Raw genomic sequence first — 21362 nt, forward strand, 5'->3', positions numbered from 1 at the left:
ATCAGATCCAAAAAGAAAAACAAAACCTGTGCTAAACGAAGGAAAGCAAGTTGGCTAAAAGATTGAATAAAGATTTGGTGATTGTATAGTACCTGTATAATGAAACATTCACAAGCTATTGTTGGTAAGCGGGTCATTTTTGACCCAGAACACTAACACAGTGGGGGGAAATCCCCCAAAAAGTACAATAATTACCAAAACATTTTACCACGTGTGAGCAGTCACTAAGTTTCCAATCTCATAGCATTAACTAACATTTTCATTTTTCAAAAAGACTGCATCCAAGATTTGGTGATAATATGGCATAATGGGATATTTACAAGGCGGGCCATTTTTGACCAGAAACACCAACTTAGGTAAAGGATTTCCAGCACAGCAGACGTCTTAAAGAGATCTGGTTTATGGGGTTTCTTTCTTCTAGGTTGCTCCTTATGGAAGTGACTAAACTCTTGTGTATCTCTGGCCACTTTAACACCCTGCAGCACACTAGAAGTCTGTTATGTGAGTGACTCAGCTTGGATAGAGACGCTCCCAACCCCTCAGAACATGCAGCAGCACGCAGATCTACATGTTCCTGTGTGTGTGAGACCTTCATGAGCGCTGCTGCGATCCTCAGGTAGGACCGAAAACCTCTCTTTCTGTCTTGATTTTCTCACTCTTTTCCAAGTGAAGCTGCTGGTTCTGGTCTTTGTTTTGGTGACTAAAGACCGGAAAGGCAAGGTTAGGACAGGTGAAGGCTTGAGGAGGTCTTGAAGAACATGTGGTTTTAGACAGAGGCGGGCGGCTTTGTCCTCGTCTTTCTGGTTCTCTGGGGCCCGAGCGTTTCCATTTGCTTGTAATGCAGTCAGACAGCCGCTATCAGCCACAAAAGTGCTTCAGGTTCTCTTGTTCCGCTGCCAGGGTCACGTCTGGCTCATATTTCACCCCAAAAACTAACTAAATAAATGAGATTTTTTCCGGATCAGATTTTCACCACTATTAAGCTCACAATTCATAATACTGTAATGGAGAAAAACAATAATGTTTTAGATGCATTTATACAGCGCTATTTTACTGCCATTGATATACCTTTATAGGTTTTATTAATATTCTGATTTTGTTTTAATTTTTTTACTTTGTTTAAAGTTATAGTCAGTTGTTTTGTCATTTTTATATTTTTTTATGTCTGTATATAATTTTATGTCAGTTTCTGTTTTAGTTATTTTAGTACATAGTTATATTTTGTTTAAAATTTAGTCATTTTGTTATGTTTTTATAACTTTTATTAGTCTTTTTAGAATATTTTTTGTCATTTTTATTTCAGTTTTAGCTATTTTAGTAGTTAAAGTTTTTGTAATTTTGTTGTGTTATCATCATTATTATTACTATTTTGTAACATCTTAATATTTTAATTATTTCAGTTTTATGTGTAATTATTGTAGAACTTAAAGTAAAATAAAATTAGACATTTTTATTTTTACTTTATTTCAGTTAACGTTTAGTTTATTTCAAGTAATAATAATGATTTTCTTTTATGATTTTAGTTTTAATTTTAGTTTTAGTTAATTCTAATAACACTGGGTAGCATTTTCTGTCCTGATTTTAATTTATAGTGAGTTAAATAAAGATTGTTTAACACTATTTTGTTTATGTAAGACCAGAAATGTATTGCAGTAATGAAAATAATTGAGAATAATGGAAATTAGAGGGGAAAACTCAAAATTAATGAGTATTTTTAGGGAAAATGTGATTTACTCTCAGGAAAATGCATAAATGATCCTAATAGGCTTCATTTTCTTGTAAAATATAATTAACTTTTCTCATGCTTCTGAGGTGATCTGGATGTTTTAATGAAATGAAGATGTAAAGTTTGACTGTAAGTGCTTGTAAAATAGCAGTAAATTCAGCTCGAATCGTTTAGCACACTGAAAAGCATTGAAATGTTGGAGAGGAGTTACTGGTTTCTTGCTTGTTTGATTTTCTCTTGGGTTCAAATGTTTGTGTCTTGATCAGGCTGCACAAAACCAATGCATAACAATGTAGGAGTTGTGTTAAGGCTGATCTTTTGCTTGTCTAAACAGAGCGTGACATTCCTGGACATGGATTTTGCCTGAACTTGGGCTTGATGAAGGAGATTTCTAAAGCTTTCTTTAACTGTATAACAATTTATAACTTCTATTAGATGTCATTTATGTGCAAACATCTCTCTGGAAGCATCTCATGTTAAGACGTTTTCTAGTAATTCTAGTATTTGTGACGTTACATTCTGCAATTGCACCTTAAAATCAACGAATATTGACTTTTTCATTTCTTATTTATTTATTTATTTCTATTCACTTTTTTATTTCTCAAAATTAGGTTAATTTATGCATATATGCAGGATTGTGCGAATCTTGCAAATTCAACTAGTTAAGTGACGGGCAACAAGGTTATTTAGTTAATAAAATATTTAAAAAAATATTTCCAAAAAAAAAACATTTCTCATTTTCATTTAACTTGATGCACTAAAATAACTAAAACTGAAATAAAATTAAGAAAAATATTAAAACATCATAAAACACATTTTTTTTTAAAAAGTATAAAATTGACAAAATCACACAAAATTAATCAAATTAAAACAGAATAAAAGAGAATAATCCTTAAATGATATTAAAATAACACATCTTTTAAAACAGTATCTTATTACAGCATGTCATGTCCGTTTAATGGAAATGATAAGAAATACAATCACGAGAATGTTACAGAAATCCTCTTAGTCCCAGTGTTGCATCAATATTGTCTGTTTAACAGAAAATAATCATCCATCTTATTTTCCTGCTTTTGTGTTTGGATGGCTAACAGTTACAAAGTCCAAAAAGCTTGTGACAGTTCCAGTCCTGGTGCTGTCCCTTAACCAGTTGGGTGACTGTAAATGAATCTGCAGATGAATTGGAGGCAGGGCGTTTCTGCAGGTAATGTGACACATACAGTATCTGCATGTGTTTGTGTTCTTGAGTCTCCATAAGAAACATTATATCTCAGACTGTCATAGTCAATCATCAAAAACAGGAAAATAAGACTGCGTTATTAAAAACATGTTATACACTGAAATACATTTGATGCAATTGCTAGATTGCTTGAAAATCTCGCAAGTAATTACAAAGAAATGGTAAGTTACGCATTGAATTTTGCAGTAGAAAGATCCTTTTTTACAGTGTAGGCATTCAGGGTTCGGGCTGATTTTCTTCTTTAAGAACGCTGTGAAAAACATTGACATAAAAATAGATGTTTGTATGATATATTTATGCATGCACATTAAGAAATCTCAATGTCCACCCAGCTAACAGGGAATGTTCTCAGTTCTTTATTTCAAATGTAACGTTAATAGAATGTTCGTTCAGATGTTTCATAACCTTTTTGAAGACGTAGCATACAATGTTATTTATACTGTTGTGGTCCGTAAGCAGTACTTTATGGTTATTTATCTGATGTAGTGAGTAAAAGTAGCATTTTGTGGAAGCGCTGTCTTTCTGTTGAACTTAACATGTATATATCATTCATTGAACGTTTTCTGAAGCGTTTTATTTGACGTTTGTCTAATGTTTTGTAAATGCTATTACTTGTTTTAAATGTTACACTTGTTTCAGAATGTTTAAAAAAACCTTCAAATGTAACGTTTCCATAAAGTTTGCATATATAACCATTCTAACCATTATATATACATTCATATATAACCAAGAAAATATGTTTTAAAACATTCAAAAATCTGGAGTTTGGCTGTTCAGGCAATGTTTCGTAGCATAACGTTCTTCGAATGCGTTTTTGTTAGCTGGACACGTCTAAGACACAAACGTTGCACATAATGTCGTTTCTCAACTATGCTCTCAAAACTTTGTCAAGGTTCTCGCAGTTATGCACAAATGTTCTTCTAGTAATGTTAATATAATGTTCTATAATAGAATGTCCTATAAACATTTACAACACTTTTCTGAAACGCAGTCAATGTTTTTTGAACGTTATTGTTTTAAATGTTACTACTTTGTTTCAGAACGTTTAGAGAACATTCCAAGTAACGGTCCCATAATCTTATAACGCAAAGCTCATATGGAACCATAAAAAGCATTTTTAACACCTTTTTAAAAATCTGAACGTTTGTAGAACATGTTTTTGTTAGTAATAAGACACAAACTAAATATGTCCTCAGAACTTTGGCTAACATTCTGGGAATGAGGTGAACAAATGTGCTTCTAATAACTTTAATAGAACTTCGCTCAAAGTCATCTGGTGTTTAATAATGTTCTAGAAACGACTGCATAATAACTAGTGCTGTCAAACGATTAATTGCATCCAAAATAAAAGTTTTTCTTTACATTTATATATGTATGTGTACTATGTATATTTATTATATATATATATAAATACATACAGTATATATTTTGATTACATTCATACATTCATATTTATATAATTATATTTAATGTAATGTAAGCATAACATATTTTTTCTTAAATATATAGATGCATGTGTTTGTATTTATATACACATAATAAGCTGGGAATGTCAGCAAAATGCTCATAATCATATTTTGTTAGCTGGCCACAAAACGACTGTAGTTTCTCAACTTTGTCCTAAAGGATATGACTTGGTAAATAACACATGGCAAAAATGGGCGTTCCTGACCTGTTTAATGAGGTGTATTGACATGCATTTTGACTTAATAACTAAATAGTATGCAATAGTTGCATAAATATCTGCACACCCCTAAAGTCAGGCTTTCGTGGATAAACAAGCCTTGCTATTATAACTAGTGCTTTTGTTGCTGGCATCTGATCCATCCTGGCATGTTGAGATGTAGGTCATGAATGCTCTCATGTCACGACGTGCTTCAGGAAGTTTCTTCACCATCTCCACATCATCAGCATGTGTGCACGCTCCTCGTCTGTCATGCGTCTCCCTCCACACCCGCTGATCAAACAGCACTGTGTTTCATTTCCTCGCTCATATACTGTGTTTCTGTGCTGATCAGGGTCTGCTGAAAGATGAGATGAATGAGCTGAACTGAGGGAACTCAAACACAAATCCACAGGTAAGAGCGTCTGACGTCACGTCTGCTGGAACTCATGCAATAGAAGCAAGCTTTAAGTTTACATGTTTGTTCATTTGATGTATTCTAAAAAAATAAAATATTGCTTTTTAATATATATATATATATATATATATATATATACAGTTGAGGTCAAACGTTTTACCAAAATAAGTGGGATCATTGTTTATTTAGTACTGACCTGAATAAGATATTTCCCATAAAAGATGTTTACATATAGTCCACGAGAGAAAATAATAGTTGAATTTACAGTAATGACTCCGTTCAAAAGTTTTCATCCCCTTGATTCTTAGTACTGTGTTGTTCCCTGAACGATCCACAGCTGTGTTTTTTGTTTAGTGATAGTTGTTCATGAGTCCCTTGTTTGTCCTGAACAGTTCAACTGCCTGCTGTTCTTCAGAAAAATCCCCCAGCTCCCACAAATTCTTTGGTTTTTCAGCATTTTTGTGTATTTGAACCCTTTCCAACAATGACTGTATGATTTTGAGATCCATCTTTTCACACGGAGGACGACTGAGGGACTCATATGCAACTATTACAGAAGAATCAGAATCAGAATGTGCTTTATTGCCAGGTATGTTTGCACATACAAAGAATTTGTTTTGGTGACAGTAGCTCCACAGCGCAACAGAATGACAGCAACAAGACAAGACACAGATAATAAAAGAATAATATACAAACATACAAAATAGACAATGTGCAAAATAGCACAAAATAGAAAGCTCAAACGCTCACTGATGCTCCAGAAGGAAAAACCATGCATTAAGAGCCGGGGCGTGAAAACTTTTGAACAGAATGGAGATGTGTACATTTTTCTTATTTTGCCAAATTTTTTTTTTTTCCTTCATTTAGTACTGCCCTTCAGAGGCTACAGAAGATAGTTACATGTTTCCCAGAAGACAAAATAAGTCAAATTTACCCTAACTCTTTGTAAAATATCTTATTCAGGTTAGTACTGAATAAACAATAACAAGCGTTTTGTATGATCCCTCTTATTTTGGTAAAATAATTAATATTTTGCAGATTCTGAAGGGGGGGGGGGGGGGGGGGGGGTAAACTTTTGACCTCAACTGTGTATAGATACAGTATATATATTTTTAAAAAATGGTTTTCTTAATCTGATATTACAAGATTGAGTAGGGATGGCACATATATATATCTCAGGTGTATTGAGAAATTTCTATTTTTATAAATATGTATCCGGGTTATTTATCAGGTTATTATTCGCATGTAATTATTATATATTTTTAAAATGTATTTTTTTTTTATTATATTATCATTAATTAAAACTAAAACCATACAAAAAACATTTTCATTACTTGAAATAAAATATAAAAAAACGTATTTTATTTCAGATATTTACCAAAGCAAAATGTCTCCTTTTCGTTTAGTTTAAGTTGAAGTACTAAAATAAATAAAACTAAATAAACTAAACTAAAAACTATATAGGCAGTTATAAAAAAACTGATGAAAATGATAAAAATGACAAAAATATGAAAACTTTAAATTTAAACTGAAAACAGAAAATATATATAAAAATATATATAATTTAAAATATTAACAAAACTATAGTAAATCAATTCTGATGATATATGAATAAATTTCAGATTTTTATTTTTTATTTTTATTTTTATTTATTTTTTTTTTTTTTTAAAGCAAAAACAATATACTATTCCTTTCTGGCAAATTTCAAAGGTTGAAAAACCATTCTCCATCTTTTATGTTATACATATTTTTATTCCTGATTTTTTTAAGCATGTGTAATTCTAGATTTTAATATCCAATATACATTTTTATATTTAAATATAACATAAAAAACAATTATATATGTTATATAACAAAGTAAAATGTCTTTATCAGTGCACCCTTTTTTTTTATTGAACAAATAAAATTACATTCTTCGCCGTTCAATATTAATTTTTGAGGACGGTGCCAGAAATGCTGGATATATTTTATAATTATTATTTTCTTTTTGAAAACAGACTTTATACATAAACATAATAGATTTAAAAAAAAAGCCCCTGGCAGAATGAAATAAGTAGATTTCCATGCATTTGTGTGTCTTATCTTGTTATTTCGCTCATTTTCTGCTCACTCTTTAATGTTCACAAATATTGATTGACAGCTTGCATAAGAGCAGTTTACAGATGCACTGCATCGTATGGAAATCTGCTGGCTTGTGTTTGTGCAGCTTTAGTTCATGTACAGAAAGATCTGAGCTGGAAATGAAAGCGTTTGAACCCCTTTAGTGTTGATTATTGCGGTCACTATTGTATTAATGCAGGTCTGAATCATAGAAACAGGCTCTTTAACCTGCATTAAACAACAAGGACAATTTGACTAAACAAAGTAGGAAGCGCAGGTATTTATAGGCCAACCCTGGACAACTCAGAGAGTAATGCTCAGCTCACAGTGCATGCATATGTTTGCAAAAGCCTTGAAGAATCCGCAAGATGTTTATTATTATATATATATATATAAAAGAGAGAGGCATCATTAACATGCATGCATGAAGACAGAATAATACCTGAAATGACACACAATATATTATATTTCACTCACAAAATAAAGCATTATTTGCACAACTTTTTGACCTTATTTTTATGATAATAACAGAAATATCAGACAAATTATATAGTTGATATTAAGCATTTATATATTCTATATTCTAGTGATAACTTTTTATTTTTAACATTATTATGTAATTATTATATACAGTCACTAAGTGGGTGAATCTTACACAAAAAAAACAAAAAACAAGTCTAGATCATATTTAACTACAACCAACCAATAAATAAATAAAGTATAAATATATGGTATATTTTTGCATTGTTTGCAGAACTTATTGACATAATTTTTTATGATAATTAAGGAAAAATATCAAACAAAATGATATAGTAGATTATAATACAAAGTATTTCTCTCCATAGATATATTGTATATTATAGTAATAATATTTTTAACATTTATTATGTAATCATATATATATATATATATAGTTACTAAATTAAATCTCAGAAAAAGGCAAAAAAAAAATTGCTTAATAATTATTTTTTAATATATATATTACTTAATTATTATTATTTTGTATATATTTAAAAAACTTTGCAACATTTATATGACGATTAAGCAAAAATATCAGGCAAAAACCATATATATTTTAGCACATAGTATTTCACTGCATAGATACTGTATATATTGTATGTTAAATAATTGTAATAGCATCTTGTATCACTTATATTTGCATAAATTCAGCATGGGTTCATGAATGAGTTGTTGTTTATCTCATCATCTGGACGGGTGTTGAGGGTCATGAAAGGTCACGAGGACAAGCTCTTACTGAGGAGATATATGAATGCTGATCAGAAGTCGATGTGCTTTCCCCGAGGTGTTCGTGATCCATCGAGATCTGTCACATAATGATTACAGCACACAGATGAAAGGATTCAGAGTGCTTGTCCTCACTGTCCTTTGAGTGAAGTTTTGTTTTCAGCAGACAAACACATTTAAATACAGTCAATACAGTAAAAGAATACAGCTAGAAAATAGTTATTGAAACTTCAGACAAAATCTAAAATCAAATCTTTGCATATGTTTTTTGTTGAGTATCATATTTGATCCATCAGGCTTATATGGCTCTGATATAGTGAGAATATCAAGGAAAGCAGCTCAGTTTTATTCAGAGACTTGCAAAGCAAAAACATGCAGTTTGATGCAGACGCAAAAGGTAACACTTTATTTTAAGGTGTCCTTGTTACACGTTACATGTACTTACTGTTATAATAACAATTAATTCTGCATAATTGCATGCAAGTAACCCAAAGTCTAACACCTAACCATATAGTAAGTGCATGTAGTTAATTAATATTACTCAACACTTAAATGTATAATTACTCTGAAACAAGGACACCTTAAAATAAAGTGTAACCCCAACAAATACAGTGATGTTGTGTATATTCCAGTTAAGCAATTCTATTTTAACATGATGCAATTATTATATGTAGCCTCCAGATAGGTGAATCTCATAAAATCACATCTAGATCATATGTGACCCTGCAGCACAAAAGCAGTCTTAAGTCGCTGGGGTATATTTGTAGCAATAGACAACAATACACTGTATGGATCAAAATTATAAATTTTTATTTTATGCTAAAAATCATTAGGATATTAAATAAAGATCATGTTCCATGAAGATATTTTGTACATTTCCTACCGTAAATATATCAAAACTTAATTTTTGATTAGTAATATGCATTGCTAAGAACTTCATTTGAACAACTTTAAAGGAGATTTTCTCAATATTTAGATTTTTTTGCACCCTCAGATTCCAGATTTTCAAATAGTTGTATCTCAGACAAATATTGTCCGATCATAGCAAACCATACATCAATGGAAAGATGATTTATTTATAATGCATAAATCTCAATTTCAAAAAAACGACTCTTAAGACTGGTTTTGTGGTCCAGGGTCACATATTTCACTCCAAAATTAAAATAAAAATTATTTAAATATTACTTTTTGCATTATGTGACAATTAATCAAAAATATCAGGCAAACAATATAGATATTAGCTAATATTAGAGCAATGTATATTATTAGTATTTGTATATTCTAGTTATACAATTCTATTTTTAACATTATGATGTAATTATTATATAAAGTCAAAAGAATAAAATAATTATTATAAATAATAATATAATTAAATTTTTAATTAAATTTTAATTAACTTAAAATAATTTATTTCATTTTGTCATTATTTATATTTATTTTATTTATATTATTTATTTATATTTTATTTATTTTGCCTTATTTGTGACAATTTATATGGCCAAAAAGTAAGATAAAAATTTTATAACTTATAATTACAGTTCAGCAGATACTGACATGGAATGATGTATATATCAGCGGTCTCTCTATATCTCCAATAATATGATTTATTAAGATGAGATTGAAATGATCCAAACATATAATGCAATGCTGATTGAGAGATGAAGAAATAAGCGCTCCTCAGAAGATGTGAGATGAAGATCATTCCTCCGCTGAGGAACAGAGAAAGTAAAGCTTCTGGAAACAAACGCTCCTCAAAAGATCCTGAAGATCAGATTTGAGATGCACTGATTTTTCTAGAAAATGACTGATGGAGAATCAAGTAAAGCTGAGCTGCTTCAGTCCAGAAAGAGTTCATCTGTAAATAATCAGTCAAGATTTGACAGCAGAAAGACATGAGAAGCTCGAGCTGAAGCTGGATGTTTCTACAATTACGCTAAAAGAGCTTTTACTGGATAAAAAATTGACAGCTAAATTTGACAGCTAAAATATGAAACAGTAGCTTTCTAGGTTTATAAATCTCTCTTTATGGGTTTTTCCTTCCCACAGGCTTGGGAAATCCAATATACAGGGAATCATGTGTTCGCTTTCATCGACCCACAGCAATATTGATCCACTCTCCAGTAGTTAGTGTCTCACGGTTCACTAAATATGCATTAGTGAATAACCGGCCAGACTCGATCTACGACCGTCTCACTTTAGCATATCCGTGTTACAGGACACTCTCAGTCTCAGGTTCAAGTGTGTTTCTGACCTGCTTCAGGAAAGGGGCGTGTCCTCAGGTGTCAGATTGACAGCTCTGGCCTGGTCTGTCTCCGCCTCTTCTTCAGTCTGGTTTGGAAGGCTGTTGTGTTTTCTCAGAGCGAGTGCATGGCCCTGCTGTGGTGTTATGACGGGACAGACTCTTGTTTCCAGCAGGCTGTCAGGATGTTCCAGAGGAAGAAGAAGAAGAAGAGAAGGCTGGAGATCTCCACTCCCAGGAACTTCGAGCACAGGGTGCATACGTCCTTCGACCCGGTGCAGGGCTGTTTCGTGGGTCTGCCGCCTCAATGGCAAAGCCTCATAGACACGCTCCGGAGACCCAAACCTGTGGTGGATCCCTCCAGCGTCACGCAGGTGCAGCTCAAACCACAGAAGGTAAAGCTCCTTCAGTATCCAAACATCAAAAGATGTGAGAACGTGTGCGTTTCTGGGGTTTGCATTGGATCTTCTTGTAATTTTTTTTATGCAATTTAGTTATGTATTTGTTGAATGCATGCAGTCATGTTATGGTTTATTGTATATATAGATAAACTATAGTATGAATTATACATACATTAAATAAAACAATACAATTAATTTTTTTAACTTAGTAGCATTATTTTTGACAATTAAGCAAACATATAATAAATAAATTACAGTGAATAATAGTTAAATTTTTTATTATACTATATAGTTATTATTTATAATCTCTAGATGAATCTCACAAAAACATGTCCAGATTAAAAATATATATTTTTTTTTTTGCAGATAGCAAATATATATATATATATATATACATATATATGCATTATTTGCTAAATAATTAAAATAATTTTTATGAAAATCAAGTAAAATATATATATATATTAGGAAACAATTATACAGTTGATATTGTAGTGCATATCATTTCACTGCATGGATATATTTTATATTATTGTAATAAAATTATATTATTAAGTAGTTATTATATAGTTGCTGTAGGTGAATCCCATAAAAACATTTTCAAATCATATTTCACTCAAATGTAAAAATATATATTTCTTAAAGAAATTTTAAAACTTTTCGCATTATTTTTAAAACTTAGCTATAGTTTTGTACAATTAATAAAAAATATCAGGTAAAAAAACTATAGTTGCTAGTACAGCGCATTGCATTTGACTGCAAAGAAATTCCTGTAATGAAATACTATTTATAGAATTTAATGCTCATATTTAATATATATATTGCATTTTTTTTGCATTAATTGCAAAACTAAGTGACATTTTTTTTCTGACAATTCATGACAAAAAAAAAATCACAATCTGCATTTTATTTTTTCATTTTGCTGTGAAATGTGATCGAGGAATTCTCCTTGCAGCACCTATACTGTATTTCTTTAAAGACGGGACTTTTCCCTGAGAAAGTGTTTCAGGTTCATGTTTGCAGCTCCGGTTGTATATAATCATGTGTCTCTGTTAAACAGGTTCTGAAGAGGGAGGTTTGCTTATATCTAAGCCAACATCTTTGTCATATTTCCCCAGGGTTCTCACGTATCAGAAACACCATTCAAATGTTTTCATACGGTGACACTAAGCATTTCTATCCACTAATTATGACCTGACAGACCTGCTCAACGCTGCTGTTATATAATGGTTTCATCAGCAGCAGCATCATATATATTGCTTTCTCATGTCCTGTTCACTAAAGTCTTGCAAAATTTATTGACATTATTTTAATGACTGTAAAGCAAAACAAAATATTATTCCAGCAATACAATGCTATTTTTAACATTAATATTATTTGTTATATGTTCACTAGGTGAATCTCACAAAAACCTTTCCAGGTCAAATTTAATAAATTAAAGAAAGAAAGAAAGAAAGAAAGAAAGAAAGAAAGAAAGAAAGAAAGAAAGAAAGAAAGAAAGAAAGAACTTATTGCTTAAAGAAAATTTTATATATTTTTTTATTATCTGCAAAACTAATTCATTGTTGTTTTTTGACATTATTTTTTATAATGTATCAAAAATATTAGACAAATATTCGCTGCGTAGATATATTGTATATTCCAGTAATACAACTCTATTTTTAACATTATTATGTCATTATTATGTAAATAGTCACTAGGTTAATTTCATAAAAATATGTCTAGATCATATTTCACTCTAAAAAAATAAATTTTATACATTTATATTTATATTTTTTGCATTATTTACAAAAGTTATTGGCATTATTTTCATGACAGTTAAACCAAAACATCAGGCAAAAATTCTAATAAAAAATCATTTTTTTCTTTAAAACAGTCCTGGGGACAAACATCCCCTAATTAAATAATTGTATAAAGATCTATCAGCTGTCAATCAAACTAACTGCATGAACTGGACTTTTGGTAACTGAGTGATGAAGCACCATCTTCATCTGAGAGGCACGTCGTTGTTCCCGCTGGATAAAGTTTCCTAGTTTGCGGAGCAGGAATGTGAAGCACGACATGCACTGGTGTAATTAAAGCGGTCATGCATCATGCACATTATATAATTGCATATGTTTCCTGCATATGACACTGATCTGAGTGTGCAGCTGAGCTATGACAATACAAAAATAAAAAAATTTTCTCATCCTCAGGACTTCTGAGATGTAGATGAGTTTGTTTCTTCATCAGGTTTGTAGAAATGTGTCTCTGCATCAGTGTCTCAGCAATGGATGCTCTGCAGTGAATGGGTGCCGTCAGAATGAGAGTCTGATAAAAACATCACAATAATCCACACCCCTCCAGTCCATCAGTTAACATCTGGAGTAGACAAAAGATGAAAATAATCCAGCATTAAGATGTTTTTAACTCAAATATGAGTCCATAATCCATAATAAAGCTTCCTCCAGTGAAAAAGTGCATCTGCTGTTGTCTCTCACATCAAAATCCAGCCACATGTCTTGTAAACGCTGCTTGATCTGTGCAGATTTCTCTCCTGATTCAGACCAGAACACTTTTTCACTGGAGGAAGCGTTATTATGGATTATGGATTCATATTTTAGTTAAAAACATCTTAATGCTGGATTTGTTTCATCTTTAGTCTTCTCCAGATGTTAACTGATGGACTGGAGTGGTGTGGATTATTGTGATGTGTTTATCAGCTGTTTGGACTCTCATTCTGACGGCACCCATTCACTGCAGAGCATCCATTGCTGAGACACTGATGCAGAGACACGTTTGAGTCATAATAGAGTCAGTGTTGACATCTTGTTGAATTCTCTCTTCCAGAGGATCGTTCGTGGCAGTTTCATCGGACATGAGGACTACATTGCTGCGGCGATCGCTCAGATGAATCGACTCTCTGTTACAAGCTCGAACTCGTTAAGGAGAACTAGCCCGTCTTTAAGGAAAAGAGCACAGTCTCTGGGCCGTCTGGGTGAGGAAGCTGAAGGAGAGACTTATGAATATCAGGAGCTCAATGAGACCAATCGGAGGAACGGGCAACCAGGGAACTCAAGAACCCGACCTGTCCAGAGCAAGAGCGGAAGCCCACGGCCCGAATCCAAGAACAGCTACACCATAAACTCCACTGAGTCACGACCGAGAGCCAAATCAATGTTCATGGGACAGCCAGTGCTGATGCCCCGGGACATTTTACTAGCACCTAGAACTGCTCCTGAAGGGCCTGGTATTGATAAAACAGACGGTAAACCCAACCAGAGACCCGTATCGTGTCTCTACAGCACCTACAGCGAAAAAGATGGAGCGAGACTGAACTCAGATCAGCCCAAGATAGAAACACCGAGGAGGCCTCAGTCCACATACAACTTCAAGGTAAGAAACATGTTTTCTAAAAAACAATTTTCTAGAATTTCCATTAGGATATATATATATATATACAGTACATGAGGGAAAAAAAATATTAAAAATAGTAAATGATGTTTATCTGAAAGTGTAAGAATGCAAACAGGTTTTCTCTACGGGGTAGGTTTAGGGGATAGAAAATATCGTTTGGTCAGTATAAAAGTAATAGAAGTCTTTGGAAAGTCCCCACAATTCACAGAAACAAACACATGTGTGTTTGTGTTTGTGTGTGTGTGTGTGTTCCTAATTTTTTATTTATTTATTTATTTTGATGTGGGCCTACTGTTTAATTTAATTTAAAATTAATAAATCTAATAAAACTTTCAACCTACAGTGGTGTGAAAAAGTGTTGGCCTGATTTTTTAATTTTTTTTGCATGTTTGTCACATTGTTTGTCACAAATTTAAATATTAATCAGATATAACACAAGTAAACAAAACATGCAGTTTTTGAATGAAGTTTTTTATTATGAAGGGAAAACAAAATCCAAACCCACATGGCCCTGTGTGAAAAAGTGTTTGCCCCCTAAACCTAATAACTGGTTGGGCCACCCTTAGCAGCAACAACTGCAATCAAGTGTTTGCGATAACTTGCAATGAGTCTGTTACAGCGCTGTGGAGGAGTTTTGGCCACTCATCTTGGCAGAATTGTTGTAATTCAGCCACATTGGAGGGTTTTCCAGCATGAACCGACGTTTTAAGGTCATGCCACAGCATCTCAATAGGATTCAGGTCAGGACTTTGACTAGGCCACTCCAAAGTCTTCATTTTGTTCTTCTTCAGCCATTCAGAGGTGGATTTGCTGGTGTGTTTTGGATCATTGTCCTGCTGCAGAACCCAAGTTCGCTTCAGCTTGAGGTCACGAACAGATGGCCGGACATTGTCCTTCAGGATTTTTTGGTAGACAGCTGAATTCATGGTTCATTTATCACAGCAAGTCTTCCAGGTCCTGAAGCAGCAAAACAGCCCCAGACCATCACACTACCACCACCATATTTTACTGTTGGTATGATGTTCTTTTTCTGAAATGCTGTGTTACTTTTACACCAGATGTAATGGGACACACACCTTCCAAAAAGTTCAACTTTTGTCTCATCAGTCCACAGAGTATTTTCCCAAAAGTCTTGGGGATCATCAAGATGTTTTCTGGCAAAACTGAGACTAGTCTTTATGTTCTTTTTGCTCAGCAGCGGTTTTCGTCTTGGAGCTCTGCCATGCAGACCATTTTTGCCCAGTCTCTTTCTTATGGTGGAGTCATGAACACTGACCTTAACTGAGGCAAGTGAGGCCTGCAGTTCTTTAGGGTGGGTTAAACACTTTTTCACACAGGGCCATGTGGGTTTGGATTTTGTTTTCCCTTCAAAAAAAAAAACCCTTCATTCAAAAGCTACATGTTGTGTTTACTGTGTTATCTTTGATTAATATTTACATTTGTTTGATGATCTGAAACATTAAAGTGTGACAAACATGCAAAAAAATAAAAAATCAGGAAGGGGACCAACACTTTTTCACACCACTGTATCTCTTTAAATATAAATGTTTAAGCCTAAATATAAATACCAAAAATATTTGTTCCTAAAAGGTTATTTTTGAATGTTCTCTGAACATCCAGTTTTTAAAATGTTTTAAAAGTGTTCGTTTTAGAATTCTTGCAAACGTTACAGAATGTTACTTTTGAAGGTTCTCAGGATGTTCTGAAAAGTAGTTACATTTAAAAACAAATGTTTGATTAAGTATCGCACAAATAAAACATTCCTTTTTTTATTCCTTTGTTTTTTGAATGAACACTCTATTAACATCACTGGAAGAACGTTTGTTCATAACTGTAAAAAGATAAAGAACATCTTAAACAGATTTCTCTGGGTTAATACAAGCGGAGCCTTATCATGGTTGAAAATTACTTATCGTGGAAAAGATGTATATCTGCACTGAAATTATATGCATATCATTTTTTGCCTGATATTTTTTTATAAATTTCACAAAATTGTGGTTAAGTTTAGCAAATAATGCAACAGATATATATAATTTTTCAAGCAAAGCATTTTTTCTTTAGATTTTGGAGTGAAATAAGATCAGGATTTTTTTAGTGAAATTCATCTAGTGACTATTTAATAATTAAATGATAATGTTAAGAATAGAATTGTATCACTGCAGTGAAATGCAGCTATAAAAACTGCTATAAAAAATATTTTAAATCAGCCCTCAGTTAAAATAAATAAATAAATAAAAAATTCACCTTTACAGCAATGCATTGCACTAAAATAAACGTACCTGTAGCTTTAACAACATCAGACTCATGGCTTCAGTTCCCAGGGAATACATGAAGTTCAAGATTCAAGATTTTTATTTGTCACATACACAATTATACAGGGTATAACCAGCAGTGAAATGTAGGTCAGGTCAAGTTATAAAATATTTACCTTTAAAGCAAAGTATGTCGATTTGAATAAAAGTGTCTGGAAAATGCATATATGCAAAATAAGTACAGCCACAAGATTACATATATACTGTATATATATACACACTATATTGCCAAAAGTACTGGCACCCCCTTCTATTGAACAGGTAACTTTAGTAATTTCTATGAGAACAAATCTTAATGTTTAAGCATATAATGATATTCTAGGGAATTGTGTGCTTCTAATGTTATAGCAACAGTTTGGACAGAACCCTTTTCTATTCTAACATGACAGTGTCTCTGTGTATAAGACACGGTTCAAAAAGACATGATTGATTGAGTCAGTGTGGAAGAACTGGACTGGTCTGCAGAAAGACAAGTCCTGATCCCAGCTGAACACCTCTGGTGTGACTTTAAATGAAAGTGAAAGTGACGTGATGGTGACCCATACTTGGAATTTGTGCTCTGCATTTAACCCATCCAAAGTGCACACACACCGTGAACACACACACACACCGTGAACACACACACACACACACACCGTGAACACACACACACACACACACCGTGAACACACACACACACACACCGTGAACACACACACCGTGAACACACACCCGGAGCAGTGGGCAGCCATTTATGCTGCAGCGCCCGGGGAGCAGTTGGGGGTTCGGTGCCTTGCTCAAGGGCACCTCAGTCGTGGTATTGAGGGTGGAGAGAGCGCTGGACATTCACTCCCCCCACCTACAATCCCTGCCGGCCCGAGACTCGAACCCGCAACCTTTGGATTACGAGTCCGACTCTCTAACCATTAGGCCACGACTTCCCCTGTGTTTGGTGATGAGTGTTTGGCTCAAGGTCTGCATATAAAGTCACACCAGAGGTGTTCAGCTGGGATCAGGACTTGGCTTTCTACAGACCAGTCAAGTTCTTCCACACTGACTCAATCAATCATGTCTTTCTGAACCGTGTCTTATACACAGAGACACTGTCATGTTAGAATAGAAAAGGGTTCTGTCCAAACTGTTGATATAAAATTAGAAGCACACAATTCCCTAGAATATCATTATATGCTTAAACATTAAGATTTGTTCTCATGGAAATGACTAAAGTAGTCAAACATGTTCATTAGAAGGGGGTGCCAATACTTTTGGCAATATATTATATATAATATACTATATATATATATATATATATTTTTTTTTTTTTAAATATCACTATATTATATCTTGTAATTAAAATTGAGTTACATTTTTATTTTAATTATAAACCATTATATTATATATTTTTTATAATTAAAAACAAACAGATTTGAATTATATATATTGCTGATATTTTGAATAAGTTTTAATTTTACATTTTCAATTTTCTTTTTAATTTTAGTTTGTTCTTTTAATTTTTATGTTCTGCTTGCCATTTTAATATAAAAAACATTTAATATTGTGTATTATATACATTACACATTATGTTTCAAATATTAAATATTTCTGTTTCACTGTAATTAATTTTTATAAAATTTATTATAGTTTAATTTATTTAGTTTTCATTTTAGTACTTGAAATTACTTTTTTTTTTTTTTTTTTTGCCAAAGCAGCATTTCTAATTTTCATTAAAAGTTATCTATCTAATATTTATGTTGTATTTCATTTCAGTTATATTATGTTTTTATTTATTTATTTTTTTTATTTCAAATAAATTTTTTTAATAGGTCTATAGTATACTAGTTTTAGTTAACAATAACAACACAATAATGTTCCAGTGTAGTAAGCTACTTTTTGTCTGAAGTTTACTCAATATACATAATATTTTTCCTTGAATACAGGTGAAATTAACTCTTCATATATATTTGGATGCGATTAATCATTTGACAGCACTAATTAAAATACTTAATCTTTTCCTTGAATGCAGGTGAATTCACCGAGTTTCCCAGCCATTTACAAACCCAACGGCACTAGCAGTCCTATACCAGGCCACGGAGTAACCAGCCATCAAAACACACGGCGTTCCTCCAGAGACCTGATGTCTCCCATCCAAACCCCTGAGACTCCAGTCTCAGTTCCTCTGACGCAGGACAGCCCATCTCAGCCCAGACCCGCTCCGACCGGCTCGCCCGCGGTCCCCAGCGGAGCCTCGTCTCCCAGCCTCAGAGCGGCCCAGACGCCCGGCAGCGGCCCCAAGACACCCGGAGTCACCCACCAGCAGTTCAGAGCTGCGCTTCAGATGGTGGTGGACACCGGCGACCCTCGCTTGTATCTGGAGAACTTCGTGAAGATCGGCGAGGGCTCCACGGGCGTGGTGTGCATCGCCCGAGAGAAGCACAGCGGGCGGCAGGTCGCCGTCAAGATGATGGACCTCCGGAAGCAGCAGAGGAGAGAACTGCTCTTTAATGAAGTATGAGCGTCTCATCTGTCGTTCACAACACATTTAGGGCCAGATTTACTGAACAGGGCAAATTAGTGTGCGAGCGCAATTCCAAAACAGCACCATACACACATATACATACACACACACACACACACACACACACACACACACACACACACATATACATATACACACACACATATACATATACACACACACACACACACACACACACACACATATATACATATATATTTCTATTGCCCTACACCTAAACCTACCCCTTACAGGAAAGTTTGTGTATTTTTACTTTCTCAAAAAAACTCATTCTGTATGATTTATAAGCCTTTTGAATTATGGGGACATGGGGCAATGTCCTCATAAATCACCTTCTCCTTGTAATACCTGTCATTGTACACATTTATGTCCTCATATGTCACAAAAACACGCACACACACACTCAAACACACATACACACACACATTTTAGTTGCCAAGGCATAGTTTCTCATTTTATTTTAATTTATATTTAAGTACTAAAATAGCGAAAACTGAAATAAAAGGTCACACACACACACATACACAAAAACGTTCTTTTGCTATATATATATATATTATTACTGTAATATTATGAAAAATTATTTCTGTATGTCTTTACACGCAGGTGGTTATCATGCGAGATTACAGGCATAGAAGCGTGGTGGAGATGTACAAGAGTGCTTTGGTGGGTGAGGAGCTCTGGGTCATCATGGAGTACCTGCAGGGCGGCGCTCTAACCAACATCGTCTCAGAGACCAGGTCAGAAACAGTTTTTAACATATAATGAACATGAATGATTCCTCAGATCATATGTTAGTGATGAGAGGTAAAGGACTTTACGGAGTGATCAGGTGCATCGTTTTCACCTGAAATCATACTGAAGCTGCTGTTAACATCAATCCATGAAAACTTCTGCTGCACCGGCACCGTTAAGATCTTCTCCCAGATGGTATATTAAAAAGCTTCAAGCAAAAACAACAGGATTTTTTCTGTCTGCTGTAAGGAAAGAGTTACATAACAATCTGAAAACTGGTTTTTTTTACAGCTCATTATTGATCTTCACACATTCTTCAGTCTAAATCTCTTTCATCAAGCATTAAATGCCTGCCATGAAGTCAGATTAGATTGCAGACTTTGTGTAATGTTCCTGCAATACTTTATGCAAGAATGCAACGTCAATATGTTGTGAAATGTAATGCATTATACAAATATTCACAATGCCAATAAACATGCACTAGTGCTCAAAACGTTTGGGGTTGGCAAGATTGTTGTAATGCTTTTATTTGATGCATTTATTTGATCAAATATACAGTAAAAAATGTTTAAAATAGCTGTTTTCTATGTGAAACTATATTAAAATGTAATATATTTCTGTGATCTGCAGCTGTATTTTCAGCATCATTCCTCCAGTCTTCAGTGTCACATGATCTTCAGAAATCATTATAATATACTGATTTACTGCTCAACAAACATTTCTGATTATTATCAATGTTGAAAACAGTTGTGCTGCACAATATTTTTGTGGAAACTGTAATACATTTTATTTTTCAGGATTCACAGATGAATAGAAAGTATTTATTTGAAACAGAAATCTTTTGTAACATTATAAATGTCTTTACTGTCACTTTTCATCAATTTAATGCGTCTTTGATGAATAGAAATATCAATTTCTTTTTTAAAAGTCACAATGGCCTGAAACATTTGAATGTTAGTGTATTAAATGTACATTAGAGGGAGCAATAGAGTCACTAAAGCAGATGTGGTGTTATTCCTGCTAAATATAAGCACAGTTTAATAGCTTTAACTTCACAGTTTGCTGAGGTACAGCCCATGTTTATCTCTCTCTCTCTCTCTCTCTCTCTCTCTCTCTCTCTCTCTCTCTCTGTGTGTGTGTCTCTGTGTGTGTGTGTGTGTGTGTGTGTGTGTGTGTGTCTGTCTGTGTGTGTGTGTGCGTGTGTCTGTCTGTGTGTGTGTGTGTCTCTCTGTGTGTGTGTGTCTGTCTGTGTGTGTGTGTGTCTCTGTGTGTGTGTGTGTGTGTGTGTGTGTGTGTCTGTCTGTGTGTGTGTGTGTGTCTGTCTGTCTGTCTGTCTGTGTGTGTGTGTGTGTGTGTGTGTGTGTGTCTGTCT

General features: G+C 33.6%; 1 protein-coding gene across 3 annotated transcripts in view; it reads left to right on the forward strand.

The window, feature by feature from the left end:
* Positions 1–560: 560 nt before the first annotated feature.
* LOC306880250 (serine/threonine-protein kinase PAK 6-like) overlaps positions 561–21362 on the forward strand; it is a gene marked incomplete at its 5' end in the record, with an annotated part of 28001 nt that continues 7199 nt past the window's right edge. For 2 of the 3 annotated variants that reach the window (XR_013785064.1, XM_079433659.1), the window contains 6 exons: positions 561–616; positions 4985–5044; positions 10805–11026; positions 13862–14407; positions 18743–19225; positions 19862–19995. Coding sequence is in view for 2 of the 3 variants with exons in the window: in XM_079433659.1 (XP_079289785.1) it covers positions 10817–11026; positions 13862–14407; positions 18743–19225; positions 19862–19995 (1373 nt within the window). Of the gene's footprint in view, positions 617–4984; positions 5045–10759; positions 11027–13861; positions 14408–18742; positions 19226–19861; positions 19996–21362 lie in introns of those variants that run through there. The other variant, XM_079433658.1, reaches the window with a different exon arrangement.

This window comes from Barbus barbus (assembly GCF_936440315.1).
Source record: "Barbus barbus genome assembly, chromosome: 14".
Taxonomy (NCBI): domain Eukaryota; kingdom Metazoa; phylum Chordata; class Actinopteri; order Cypriniformes; family Cyprinidae; genus Barbus; species Barbus barbus.